Source organism: Lepus europaeus, chromosome 7 (genome assembly GCF_033115175.1).
Source record: "Lepus europaeus isolate LE1 chromosome 7, mLepTim1.pri, whole genome shotgun sequence".
NCBI lineage: Eukaryota > Metazoa > Chordata > Mammalia > Lagomorpha > Leporidae > Lepus > Lepus europaeus.
The window spans coordinates 88,586,519-88,601,409 of NC_084833.1; the positions used below are offsets into that span (position 1 = coordinate 88,586,519).

Consider the following 14,891-nt stretch of genomic DNA (forward strand, 5'->3'; position numbering starts at 1 on the left):
AATCAGTCAAAAGTTTTACTTTTTTCCCAATTCAAAATTCATTCAGGATGCTAGATATGCACACGATGCTCTAAATTCTTAATCACTCGCAGGCTAGTGTATGCCCCACAAGCATATATGCGAATCATTTTTCAGGTCTAACTCCAAAACTCTTGTCCATGCTGACATTTGAGGTCCATTTTTATTCCCACTTTTCCCATGACTTTATTAGTTTCAAATTATCATTGTCATAGGAGTTTTCTGAGTATAAACAAACTAGGTAAAATAGAATCTACTATCTCCATAGAATAGGTGGTAAGTTTTAGTTCTCTTCTCACTTGTCTACCCTTTTAATGCGTTTTGTATTTTGATCTCCTTATTTACTATATTTACATAGTGACTAAACACAATGCATAGAGTTTTGACATTTTAATTCAATTATTTGATTTTTTTGAGGATGTATCTACATTATAGAAATGTATTTGTTTGCAAATCAAAATTTCTTTTTAAAAAACTTTTATTTATTCGAGAGGCAGAGTTATAGAGAGAGGGAGAGACAGAGAGAGATCTTCCATCTACTGGTTCACTCCCCAACTGGCCACAATGGCCGGAGCTGGGCCAATCTATAGCCAGTAGCCCAGAGCTTCTTCTTGGTCTCCCAAGTGGGTGCAGTGGCCCAAGCACTTGGGCCAACTTCCACTGCTTTCCTAGACCATTAGTAGAGAGCTGGATCAGAAGAGGAGCAGCTGGGACACAAACCGGAGTCCATATAGGATGATAGCGCCGCAAGCGGAGGCTTAGCCTACCAGACCACAGCGCTGATCCTGCATCATTTCTTTCTCAATACTCAACATTGTTAGCACTGAAGAAATAGTGCTTGAGTGAAATGTGTGAAGAAAGGAACACGTAAGGATCAACATTTCCATATCCGTAGCTGTCAAGCAGTTAGACAGTATTAACACATCATTTTTCTTTATTATATGTTACTTTAAGCATTTTAATAGTTTTACAAAAATTATTAAAATTGTATATGTGTAGGCCGGTGCCGTGGCTCACTAGGCTAATCCTCCACCTGCGGCACTGGCACACAGGGTTCTAGTCCCGGTCGGGGCGCTGGATTCTGTCCCGGTTGCCCCTCTTCCAGGCCAGCTCTCTGCTATGGCCCCGGAAGGCAGTGGAGGATGGCCCAAGTGCTTGGGCCCTGCACCCCATGGGAGACCAGGAGGAAGCACCTGGCTCCTGGCTTTGGATCAGCGTGGTGCGCTGGCCACAGCATGCCGGCCACAGCAACCATTAGGGGATGAACCAACAGAAAAAAAGGAAGACCTTTCTGTCTCTCTCTCTCTCTCACTATCCACTCTGCCTGTCAAAAAAAATGTATATGTGTAGAATTATTTTCCTTATTTATGCTTTAGAAGATGAAACAAAGGTATATATTAAATATATACTTACTGTTTGGGATGTTTGTTTTTCTGTTGATATATATCACATGTTTACAAACACTCTTAATTAATAAAAAACGTCTCTGTAGGTCCCTAAAACTTACTTAAACAATGCAATTTCCTAGCTACATCTTCATTTGGAAAATTGTCTGTTGATTACAAATAAAGTGCAAGAATTTAAATTATTAATATAGTGAAGGAATAAAGCCAAAACTAAAAAAAAAGCCAAAAACCAAATGTTTTGAGAAATTTTTAAATATATCCTTTCTGATCCTTACAGAAAGTGTGGACTATGGGCCAGTGTTTGTGCAAGAACCAGATGATATCATTTTCCCAACTGATTCTGATGAAAAGAAGGTGGCATTGAATTGTGAAAGTCGTGGCAACCCAGTTCCCAGTTACAGGTAGAAATTCACCATCATTTTTCTTAAGCTCTGAGATAATTTCCATTAATGAGATTCTGACACATGCATGGAATTTCGTAATGTCAAGTAATTTTTACATATTTGTCTTCTGACTTTTTTCCTCAGATGGCTTCGAAATGGAACAGAAATAGATTTGGAGAATGACTATCGCTATAGTTTGATAGAAGGTACTTTCATCATAAACAACCCAAGTGAAGCAAAGGATGCTGGTCATTATCAATGTTTAGCAACCAACACTTTCGGAAGTATTCTTAGTAGAGAAGCCATACTTCAGTTTGCCTGTAAGTAAATAAGTACATGATTTTTTTCCATATATATGCATACAGTGTTATAATTGTACTTTTAAATTTAGTTAGGAAAAGCTTAAAATCTCAAAAAGTAGGAGTAAAATCATGATAAGGAGGAGAGCTATGGAAGCCATGTAATTATTTGTAGGAGAATTTGAAATTACTTGAAGGGATTTTTTCCTCTCATAAAATAATACCTGACATACTTGTATGGGAAGTTAAACTCTACTCATGAGTGTAGATAAAGTATTAGGATTCAATATCTTTTGAAATCTCATTCTCTGTCTGCTTTTGAAAAATACCTATTTTTCTGCTTTTATTTGCTGCCTATAGTAGTTACTCTTTGTTATAGATTCTTCAGAATATGTTCTAAATATTATACCTGTTCTTAGTTAACTAAAGCAATGTCCCTGAAATACTAAAATTTCAGATTGTAACTGTAGTTCCCAGGAATTCCAATGTTTTGTTGGAAAATATATCATATGTAATGTTTTATGTATTATGCCCCACATAGTTACATTTTAATCTATGAACTCACAGATGACATACACACTAACTTTGGAATTCCCAAAATTAGTGATATCATAACTATATTAGTTTGTTTAAGTACATCCCATGCTGTTTGCACAACAAAATTACCAGTGACATAGTTCATAATATGTATTTCCATCATTAAGAGATATGAACATATAGAGACTGGAATATAAACATTTTCTAAAGTGGATTGTGTATCTCATTAACTTAATATATTGACTTCTTAAGATCTCTGGAATTTCATATATGATGAAGGTTTACACCAAATTGAGGCAAGGCTACCAGATGAAAAACTTTAATATATTAATCCTTAGTAAATAATCTTACTTGAATATGAATTCTTGTGGATTATAATTTCTACACAATAGAAAGGTCAGGAATATTGTTTTAATACATGTAACTTTGTTGACAGCATAAGCTGTCATAAAATGGTTTTCATTTTAAAAAATTCCCTCAAGAATGTAATAATTGATTTTTCTCTATATAATCTTTCTCATGTATCACTTATAATTAACTCAGAATCCAGGCTCACTATTATAGAAGTGTGAAGGAGAAAGAGAAATGAAAAAGGATTTATAATGAATTTAATTTGGAAAACATTAAGCTAGATCCTAAAAAAATCTAAATATTATCTTTAAAAATATTTGTCTCAGGAGTTCATATGGGTATGTTTATAAACATCAACATAACATACTAAATACACCACTTTTTTTTTGTAAAATATTACATGACTTATCACGGAAACTAATACTTTTAAGTATGTGCTTTTACAAAGTAACTTAATAAACAAATGGCTCCTGTATTCAATAGAGCGGTCTTTTCATGACAGCTATAGCAAGTCCAGGGAACATATATACAAATACATAAGCTTATATCTTTATCTATAATGTCTGACACAAGTATACCAATTAGCAATAGCCTGTGTAGTATATATTTCCCCTAATAGGAGAAAATTGTACCAAGTTTTTTTTTTTTTTTTTTTTTTTTCTTCTCTGAATGCTTTAGTGTAGTAATCAATTTTGGGAGATCCCGGTTGTCCACATGATTGTGCCTTCCTGCAAAGACCAGTGGCAGTCAAGCCCAGTCACTGATCAGATGCTCAGCCTGATCTGAAGGGAGCAGTTTGGTACTCGCATTTACACTACAGTGAGAAACTATGAGAAACAGTCTAATCTACCTTACCTGTACAGCATAAGGCTGTGCTCCACTTGGTTAGAGCAATGTTGTTTATTTCTAACTTCAGCATTTTAAGCGGTCATATGGATTCCTTGACAGAATCTTCCGATGGTGCCCTTCTGCCTTCACAAAGCACCCAACTCAGACGGTGAGGAAGATAGGCATAGGATCCCCAAAGGGATCTGCTTGAGGCAAATACTCAGTTTCTCAGGTAGAGAGGGCCTCTTCTGTCTTGGAATTACTTCAAAGCCTAGAGGCCACTGTGTTTATACTTTAGGTCTAACGCCACTGTTTTTCCACCTTTGATCTTTGGGGGAAAAATATAACTATGGGTTATATGTAGAGAGATTAATATTTGATCAGAAATACATTTATTATATCTAAGTAGGAGTATGGATGTTGTGAGGTTCTGGGAATCCGGGTAGTATGGGAATTAGGGGAAGAAATGAGGTTAAAAGTTAGGGAGAGGCCGGCGCTGTAGATTAACAGGCTAATCCTCCGCCTTGCGGCGTCGGCACACCGGGTTCTAGTCCCGGTTGGGGCGCCGGATTCTATCCCGGTTGCCCTCTTCCAGGCCAGCTCTCTGCTATGGCCCCGGAAGGCAGTGGAGGATGGCCCAAGTGCTTGGGCCCTGCACCTCATGGGAGACCAGGAGAAGCACCTGGCTCCTGGCTTCGGATCAGCACGATGCGCTGGCCGCAGCGGCCATTGGAGGGTGAACCAACCGCAACAAGGAAGACCTTTCTCTCTGTCTCTCTCTCACTATCCATTCTGCCTGTCAAAAAAAAAAAAAAAAAAAAAAAAAAAAGTTAGGGAGAAAAAAGAAAAGGGTCTTATAAAAGGACGTGAATGGGTAAGTGAAATTTAGAAACTTGAACCTGTATCAAGTGTTGTAGCTCAGTGGATTAAACCATTCTTTTGGATTCTCACATTCCATATTGGCCTGCCTAGTTCAAGTCTTACTCCACACTTCTGATCCAGATTCCTATAATTTTATTTATTTATTTATTTATTTATTTATTTTTGGACAGGCAGAGTTAGATAGAGAGAGACAGAGAGAAAGGTCTTCCTTTTCCATTGGTTCACCACCCCCCAAATGGCTGCTACGGCTGGTACGTTGCGGCCAGCGTGCTGTGCCGATCTGAAGCCAGGAGCCAGGTGCTTCCTCCTGGTCTCCCATGCAGGAGCAGGGCCCAAGCACATGGGCAATCCTCCACTGCCTTCCCGGGCCACAACAGAGAGCTGGACCGGAAGAGGAGCAACTGGGACAGAATCCAGAGTCCCAACCGGGACTAGAACCTGGGATGCTGGTGCCGCAGGCAGAGGATTAGCCAAGTGAGCCACGGTGCCGGCCAGATTCCCATTATTGCGCCGAGCAGAAAGTACATGATGGTCCAGGTCCCTGGGTTTCTGCCAACACCCTGAGACAGCTGGTAGAGTTCCCAGATACTGGCTTCATCAGGGCCAGTCCTGGCTGTACAAGCATTTGAGGAGTGAACCTGAGCATGTTAGATATTTCTATCTGTGGCTCTCTGCCTTTTAAATAAATAAATAAATCCCTTTAAAAATTAAAGATAAAAAACTTGGTGGCAACTTTTCTTTGTATCTTGATTTTATTATGTCCATATTCATATATACATAAGAAAGCCACTCATTTTTGTCGATAGAATGCTAAATGTCTTCAGTGATTTTGTGGATGACCACTTACTCCTGTTTATACATTTTAAATCATTTTTGCCACTCTCTAAGCTTTTAAGTATTCATTATATGTCTGGAATTTCAAATTTTAATATAGTTAGTAAATTTAGATGATTGCTAAAACATTTATTCAAGTTTTGCTAAACACTAATTAAATGTTTCAGTATAATACATGAGTATATTAAATATCTTAGCTTTAAACCAAATTTGTTGGGGCTGGTGCCATGGCTCGCTTGGTCAATCCTCTGCTTTGTGGCGCCAACATCCCATATTGGTGTCAGGTTCTAGTCCCAGTTGCTCCTCTTCCAGTCCAGCTCTCTGCTGTGGCCCGGGAGGGCAGTGGAGGATGGCCCAAGTGCTTGGGCTCCTGCACCTGCATAGGAGGCCAGGAAGAATCACCTGGTTCCTGGCTTCAGATTGGCACAACGCTAGCCGTAGCAACCATTTGGGGAGTGAACCAGCAGAAGGAAGACCTTTCTCTCTGTCTCTCTCTTTCTCACTGTCTATAACTCCACCTGTCAAATAAATTTTAAAAAATTGTAAATTATCAAAATAATTTAAAAATTTTTAATTAATACTTCTAAACTATTTTAAGTGCTTTTTAAAAATTTATTGTAAAGGCAAAAGACAGGCACTGACATAGACAAATGAGATCTTCCATTTGTCAAGAGCCAGGGCTGGGCCAGGTTAAAGTCGGAACCAGGAATTCAATTCAGTTCAGCCACATGGATGACAGAGACCTGGTTGCTTTAGCTATCACCTGCTACTTTGCTGGGTAAGCATCAGCAGGAAGTTTAAATAGGGAATAGAGCAGGGGCTAGAAACAGGGAACTCTGGCACGAGATGTTGGCTTTCCAGTGACAATACAACTGCTACATCAAACACACACCCCACTAACCACTCTCTTATTCTTGAGATGTGCTTTTATGAGTTATAATAACTTTGAGTTATTCTGTTCACAATAATTTAATTATACAAGTATTTTCATCTTTTATATATTTATTCTATCATATACTGTAAGATGATCCTATAGAAAGTACATTTTGCCGGCGCCATGGCTCAACAGGCTAATCCTCCGCCTTGCGGCGCCGGCACACCGGGTTCTAGTCCCGGTCGGGGCACCGATCCTGTCCCGGTTGCCCCTCTTCCAGGCCAGCTCTCTGCTGTGGCCAGGGAGTGCAGTGGAGGATGGCCCAAGTGCTTGGGCCCTGCACCCCATGGGAGACCAGGAGAAGCACCTGGCTCCTGCCATCGGAACAGCGCCGTGCGCTGGCCGCAGCGCACTACCGCGGCGGCCATTAGAGGGTGAACCAACGGCAAAGGAAGACCTTTCTCTCTGTCTCTCTCTCTCTCACTGTCCACTCTGCCTGTCAAAAAAAAAAAAAAAAGTACATTTTATGCACTATAATATAGCTATTGTGATCAATCTATGTCTAATAGAAAAACCATATTTCTCCATCAGAAGTCAGTTTCTGAGTCATCATCTGAATTTTGCATGTCTCTTTCAAGCACAAGACCCATTCAACAGTCTGGGTCTCTTTCACAATTGAACCTCATTTTTATTATATCATAATTTAAAAATCTTTAGCCTTTACATTTTTTTGCCTTTTGTAAAATCACCTCTTTGCTTGAAATAATGTGATTCTAGAATTTATTGGACAATATTAACTAAACATAGGATGGGTCCTTCCTAATTATATAAATAGAAATCCATATAATATGTAATATGTGTATAATATATATTTTATAATATATTTAAAATCAAGTTATCCATGTAAAATATACTACAGTAATGATAATATAACTTTAATATATCATATTAGAATCATGTTTATTTTTCATATACTTGAATATTTATATAAATACTAAACTTTCTAAAGTTTAATATCTTTATGGCTTCATGATTTTTTGGTATAGTCAGTTTACTCATATGCATATATAAATTATCAACTTTGGCTATTGAAAAGCTAATGCTAGCTTTTTTGTTCTCTTATTTACTAGAAATATACCATAAACATCTTATCTTTCCACTGATAACATGTGGATCCCCTACCATCCACTCCCCACAACTGTGCATAGATTCAGTTATTTTTAATGACCATAATGTTAGAGAATTAAATGTAGGTGCCAGAGGTGCATATCAGATCCTTGGGGTAGGATAACATTGTTGATAAAGCGGATTAGTGAAAGAGATTAAAAATATTTAAAGGTCTCAAATTCACATTAATCGCTCATGTTTACTGAATGCTTAATTCTGTAGCAGGCAATGCTCTACATGTTTTAATTACATTAATTCCTTGCATACTCAGAATTAACATGAGTTAGATTGTAAAATGTAAATTTGTTTCACAGATGATACCTCTAATTCAACTCTAGTAGTACACAATCTTTTTGTACTCTAATGTAAATACATATTGTAATTCTTTTTGATATAGCCATTTGATTTTCACTTCCTCTCAGAAACTATAATTATATTGTGATTTATTGTATATTACCTTTTTATTTGAAAATATTTTAAGTAATACAGTGAAGTATGAAATAGAGTTCAGTGAGCATACATAGATTTGACAATTTTGAACATTTTGCATATTGATTTCACTTATAAAATACATGTTATTTTTAAGCAGGGGTCGATGTATTAATATCACATAATGTGGGATTCATGTTAATAATTACAAAATGAGGAAAGAAGGGCCTATTAGTTTGTAAGGGGTACAATTCAGTGAACACAACATTGATAAATAAACGTATACCAAGTAATATGGCATTCATATACTTTTTGCCTTATCTGTATGTTATACTTGAGAGAAAAAAAAAGAAAAAAGAGAAAAAAATGTGGTGTTGGTCTTTCCATGTCTTTTTTATCTCAGTTACTGTAATGTTCTCCATTTCTATCCATTTTGTTGTAAATGTCAAGATTTTGTCTTTTTATGACTAAGTAAATCACACTCTGTATGTATGCCACATTTGCTTTATGCATTCATCCACTGATGGAAATATAGGTTGACTCTGTATCTTTGTCACCATGAATATTGCTGCAGTAAACATGGGAATTCTGCTGTCTGTTTTATACATTGATTTCATTTTCTTTAAGAAATAGAATAACTGGATAATCTGATAGACTTATATTTAGTTGCTAAAAAGATTTATTTATTTGAAAGAGTTACATAGAGGAAGAGAGAGATCTTCCATCTGCTGGTTCACTCCCAGATGGCTGCAAAGTCCAAAGCTTTGCCAGTCAGAGTCAGGAGCCAGGATCTTCTTCCAGGTCTCCCATGTGGGTGGCTACTGACCCAAATACTTGGCCTGTCTTCTGCTTTTCCCAGGCCATTAGCAGGGAGCTGGATTGGAAGTGGAGTGACCAGAACATGAACAGGCACCCATATGGGATGCTGTTGTCACTGTTTATTTGAAAGGCAGAGCAGCAGAAGAGAGGGAGAGATATTCACAAAAAGATCTTCTGTCTGCTTGTTCACTCCTCAGATGACTAAAGTAGCATGGGATAGGTCAGGCTTTAGCAGGGAAACAGGGATGCCATCTAAGTCTCTCACATGGGGTCACTGGGGCCCAAGTACTTGGACCATCATCCATTGCCTTCTTAGACACATTAGTTGGAAGCTGGATTGGGAGCAGTGTAAGCAAGACTGGAACTGGAACTCTGAACTGGGGTGACAGTTTCCCGAGTGCTAGTTTAACCAGCTATACCATGATGCTGATCACTATTTTTAGTTTTTGAGGAATACCTATACTAATAGTTTTTCATAATGGTTGAACTAATTTGCATTCCTACCAGGAGTGTATTAGAATTCCCTTTTCTCTACAACCTTCCCGCTTTTTAATATTGTTACTTTTTGATGATATCCATCATAACTGGAGTTAGATGATGGTTCAATGTGGTATTTTTACATTTCTCTGATAACAATGATCTTGAGCAATTTTAAAATGTGTTTGTTAGATGCTTGTATTTCCTTATTTCAGAAATGTGTATCTAGATTCTTTGCTCATTTCTTAACTGGATTATTTACTTTTTTGTTGAATTTCTTTATCTTCTTATATATCGTAGATATTAATCATTTATCAGATATAGAGCTTCAAATACTTTCATCTGTCAATTGCTCTTCACTCTATTGAAGGTTTCCTTGCTGTGCAGATGCTTCTTAGTTTTATATAATCCTGTTTCTTTATTTAGCTTTTACTGCCTGAGATTTGGAGATTTACCCAAAAATCATTGCCTATGATAGTTTCCCCTGTGTTTTACATAAATACTTTCCTAGTGCCACATCTTACTTTTAGATCTTTGATCCATTTTTTTTAATTATTTTTATTTTTTTATGGTCATGGTGGTATGTGCATGTGCACATAAACACACACACACAGAGAGAGAGAGAAGAGAGAGACAGAGACAGAGACAGAGAGACTGACTGACTTCCACTGGTTCACTCTTCAAATGCCCACAACAGTCAGCTAGAAGAGGCCATTCAGGAGCCAAGAGCCCAATCTAGTTCTCGCACAAAGATGGCAGGGACCAAGTACTTGAATTGTCAAATACTGCCACCCAGTGCATTAGCAGTAAGTTAGATTAGTCGATGAACTGAGACTAATCCACAGCCACTCCAAAATGCCATGTGGGCACCTCAGGTGATAGCTCAGGCTCTTTACCCAATGCCCATCCCTTTGAATCATTTTCTATGATTTTTTAAATTGGGTTTAATATAAGGTCTTGTTTCAAACTTCTGTATGCTTCTTGGCTAGAATTTGCTGAACAGCCTGTCCTTTCTCTAGGAAGTGTGTTGAATCACCTTTGCCAAAGATAAGTTGGGTATAGATGGGTAGATTTATTTCTGTGGTTCCTATTCTGTTTCATTGTCTTACATGTCTATTTTTATTTAAGTATCATCCTGTTTTGGTTACAATAACTGTCTAGTAAGTCTTACATTCTGTTATTGTGATGTCTCAGGCTTTGTTTTATGTTGCAGTTTGCTGTGGCTACTTGGTGTCCTTTGTGTTTCTATATGGATTTTAGGATTTATTTTCTGAAGCTGTGCAAAATGTCATTGGCACTGAATCTGTGAAAGAAATGATAATACCAAAATATTTATACTTCTCAAAGTGATTCAATCTATTAACATGGTAGGTCTTTACAATTTTTTTTATGTCTTCTTTAGTTTAATTAGTGTTTTTTTTTTTTAATTTTCACATCCTTGGTTAAATTTTTCCCAAGGTATATAATTTTTAGTAGCTGTTAAGAGTGACATTCCTGTTACAAATTATTTCTCAGCAGGATCATTATTGGTGTATAAAACCCTGCTGATTTTGTATCCCATAACTTAGTTGAATTCACTTATAGTTCTAAAAAAGGCTTATGGAGTCTTTTGGTTTCCCTGTATATAAAACCATCTAGAAATAGGAATAATATGACGTCCTCCTAAACCATAGGTTTTTATTTAGAAAGAAATAAATGGTTTTGGCTATAATTTCCACAGCTATATTGAATAAGAGTGGTTAAGGTCTGACTTTTTAAATTTGAGTCTTCTCTCCTGTTTTCTGAGTTAGGCTAGCATACACTATCTTATATTTGCTATTGCCACTTGTTTTTGTTATATAGGTATTAAGAAATTTAATGATGAAGTGATGGCTGATGAAATCAACATAGTGATATTTTGAAAATTATATTATTATATAGTCTGAAAATCATTGTGTTTGTAACAAAGATTTCCATAGGACTTCTAACAGTCAAAAGGACCCTAATATCGCCCCACTTCCTCAAAGAAATTTTTCCCTTGATAAATTTGTTTTTGTACATTTATGAAATGTTTTTAATTTTTAAAATTTATATAAAAAACAAATTTCATATATTTCATATGTAAAATTTTAGTGATGGGTTAAGGTTGTGCCTATAAAGTACATTGAATATATGTCAGTGTAAAAATTTAAAATAAGAAAGGAAGGAGAAAGGGTGAGGTGTAGGTTATGGTAGGAAGTATCATTATGCTCCTTGACAAGTTCAAATTGCTCATTTGTGGCTTTATATAGCAATCCCAATGATAACTGCATCAATTCGATAGCAAGTTTCATTAGCTTGACATAAAGTCAAGGCAATATCTTAAATGTAGCAAGAAATTAATCATGAATCTACTCACTTAATCCATAATAAATATATTATTTTCTGATTTTGATTTGTATAACTAATGGTTTTGAGCAGCTGCTGCACACTTACTCATCCCCTTCTAACCTACCCCTCATATGTCTAAGTGTCTACCCAGGAGAATCTTCCGTTTTCAGTTCTCCCTAAACGAATATTTATAAACATGGTTCTTCTTTGTTAATGTTAACACTTTAACATTAATACATGTGTACCACACAAGGGTACAGTAAAAATTAATAAGATGGAGATGTCATGTTTCTAAAGTGGTTTTTAAGTTCAAAAAGAAAGGCAGAAATAAATTCAAAGCTGGCGTATTTTTGCTGTGTTCATTGTTACTGGTTTCAATGAGGTTATTTTTGAGAAAATATATTTTATTGCAGGAGCTTGTTTTCACCATAAGGATAATTTTCTCACCTAGCATAGTGATTTCTCTCAGTGACAAGCAAGGATACACCAAATAAAACTTTGTCACTCTATTAGCTTATTACTATGCTGATGAGAATTTGGAATTGATAATGTTGACACTGCACACTTTTCAAACATCCTTCAGAAATCAAAGCCTCACAATAATTTCTCCAAAGTCAAGATTTCTGAAAACAATTCATGTGAGCAAATCAAATATAAAATGAATCAAAATAAAATCTTCTCATGCTGTCTCTTGCTTTGAAAATATCTTTATATGAAATCCTTGGCAAACTGATAGTTCATATCTAAATTTCAACACATTTCTTTTCAGGCCACTTATATGATTTAAATTCCAAATATCCCATTATTTTTCCCTGAAGCAATTGATTAGAATAACTTCCAACTCTTTTAGTTGACTTTTGTAGACTCGCTTTTAAGCCCTTTAACTTAATCTTTCATTTTCATATAAAATTAAAAATTACTTCTCTGGCTTTTTAATAACTTTTTCCCAGGTAAAATTGTCCTTAGACTTTAAACCATATTTAATAGTGTGTATCATCTAAATAAATTATCTGAATAATCAGCAACTTCACAATATATCCAGAGCTTGATTTCAGTAGAATATGGGGCTTTCTTAAATCATCTGAATATTAATCAGAATAAAATAGGTATGTTGATACTGGTGAGTTTAGTAGTTATAAAATTATCAGATTTTAATACAAATTAAGCTAATATTTATTTATAGTTTGACTTCCATAACAACATAATTTATTTTTTCTCAAATAGCATCACTATTCACAAAAATATATTACTTGCATGTTCCTTTAAAAAAATGATTACAGGAAATTTGAATGTATTTCCCCTTATTAAACTACAGTATGAACTTTTTTTTCCACCTGAAAAAATAAATAATGGTTTAGAGAAAAGTTATTGAGCTATCTGTAGTATTCTCAAATCCTTAATTCTATTAAAGTATAAATTTGAAAATATGTTATTTGTTAGTGTTCATCTAAACAGGTACTTTCTCCTGAGTCAAAGGAACATCAACCAAGTTCCAAACAGTGCTGTACTTCATATATGTTGGAAGATACTTGCCAGATATTTATAGCAGATAAATAGATGATAGTCAATCAGATGATAGAAATGTATAAATGTATAAATGCAGGTATAAATGTACACACTAACAAAAACACTACAACAAACAACAGGACTTATTGAGCACTTAAGCATCAGGCAGGCCAATAAATACATTTTATGCATCGCTGCCCCTTTAATTCTGTTGTTGACCTAATCCATGAGTGGATACAAAGGTGAGGCTCAGAGACGTCAAGGTGTTATCTCAGTTACAGAGCTGGTAAATGATAGAACAGTAACACTGACTCAGATCTCACTTCAAACTTCATAATTTAATCTTTATGATGTTGCCATATTTAACTCAAACATGCTATATGCTATGTTTTTGTCTATTGCTTTGGTAATAAATTTATACATAGGATATCCACTGTTCTCTAGGGCATTTTTCTGGATTTTATAGGGAGCTTATGTGAACAACATAGAGCTTAAGGCTGACAAAATCAGTATAAATCCATTTATTTCATTTCAATCTCCTTAGTTGAGGCATTCATTATCTCTCTCTTGACATCCCAGAAAATTTGCCTACCTAGTATCCCACCCATTTTTTTCTGTTTACTAAAATCTACAGCCACACTAAAGTTCCTCTACATTGCTTTATGAAATGATAATGAAAATTATTAAACACAGCTCTGACTATATTGTCTCTATGAAAACTTCTTATAAGATACCATAATTGTACAGAAGTTTATAATTTACCCTATCGATATGCATAGACTAGAAGATAATCAGAACTGCTCAAGGAGTTTGTATCCAGGAGAACTCAGCATGGGAAGTCAAGTTAGGCAACCATTTCATTAACCGAGACAAAAAGAACTTGAATTCCCTCATTGTGGGAGGCCCCAAAAAGTCTGCAGATGAGTGACTGGATTCTGGTAGGAGTGTAGAAAACAAATGAAAGTGTTAGAATTGCAACAAGAGTCTGAGTCTGGATCAGTTCAATTAAATAATTCATAGTGCTGCTAAGTAGTAAAGTCACACCAAGAAGTAAAGTTAGCTTCTGGGGGAATAAAATAAACTTTGTTTTGACTCTCAGAAGGATATAGCCAATGTTTTAAAATATTGGTTTGGTTTGTGCTCTGAAAAGGCAAGCAAAAATTTGTTACAAAACACATTGAAAGTTTTAGTAAAACAATAACAGTATTTCATCAAAGACAAATTGTACTAGGGTGAAAACAAGATGAAGGGTGGAAACTTTAGAAATGTATGCATTTGTCTGGTAGAAAGACTGGAGGAGCAGGAAATTGGTCTAGTGTTCAACACTAGACTAGTTTCCCATATCACAGTACTGGGGTTCAATTTCTGGCTCCATCTTCTAACTCCATCTTCCTGTAAATACAGCCCTGGAAGGTAATGTTGATAGGTTGAGTAGTTTGGATCATGAAACCCACATTAGAAACCTGAATTACATTCTAAGCTCCTGACTTTGGTCCTGCCCCAGCCATGGCCATGGTGAGCATTTGGTGAATGGAACCTCTCTGTTGGTCTATCTGTCTCTTGGCTTCTCTTTTACTTAATTAAGAAAGGCAGTGAAACAGAACAAAAGAAACTGGTGAAAGAGAAAAGAATGATCTGAGAAGAGTAGAAGAGAATCAGTGAAAGATAATCTAATACTAATGATGCTCAGGATTTTAAAGTGGGCATTGTCACCAACGTCAGATGCTGAAGT

General features: G+C 35.9%; 1 protein-coding gene across 1 annotated transcript in view; it reads left to right on the forward strand.

Annotated features, from left to right (window-relative positions):
- The window catches only part of CNTN5 (contactin 5), a 549,774-nt gene that overhangs the window by 41,011 nt on the left and 493,872 nt on the right, over positions 1 to 14,891 (forward strand). Inside the window, exons 4-5 of the mRNA XM_062197592.1 lie at positions 1,702 to 1,825; positions 1,952 to 2,127. Of these exons, the coding sequence (XP_062053576.1) occupies positions 1,702 to 1,825; positions 1,952 to 2,127 (300 nt within the window). The remainder of the gene's footprint in view (positions 1 to 1,701; positions 1,826 to 1,951; positions 2,128 to 14,891) is intronic.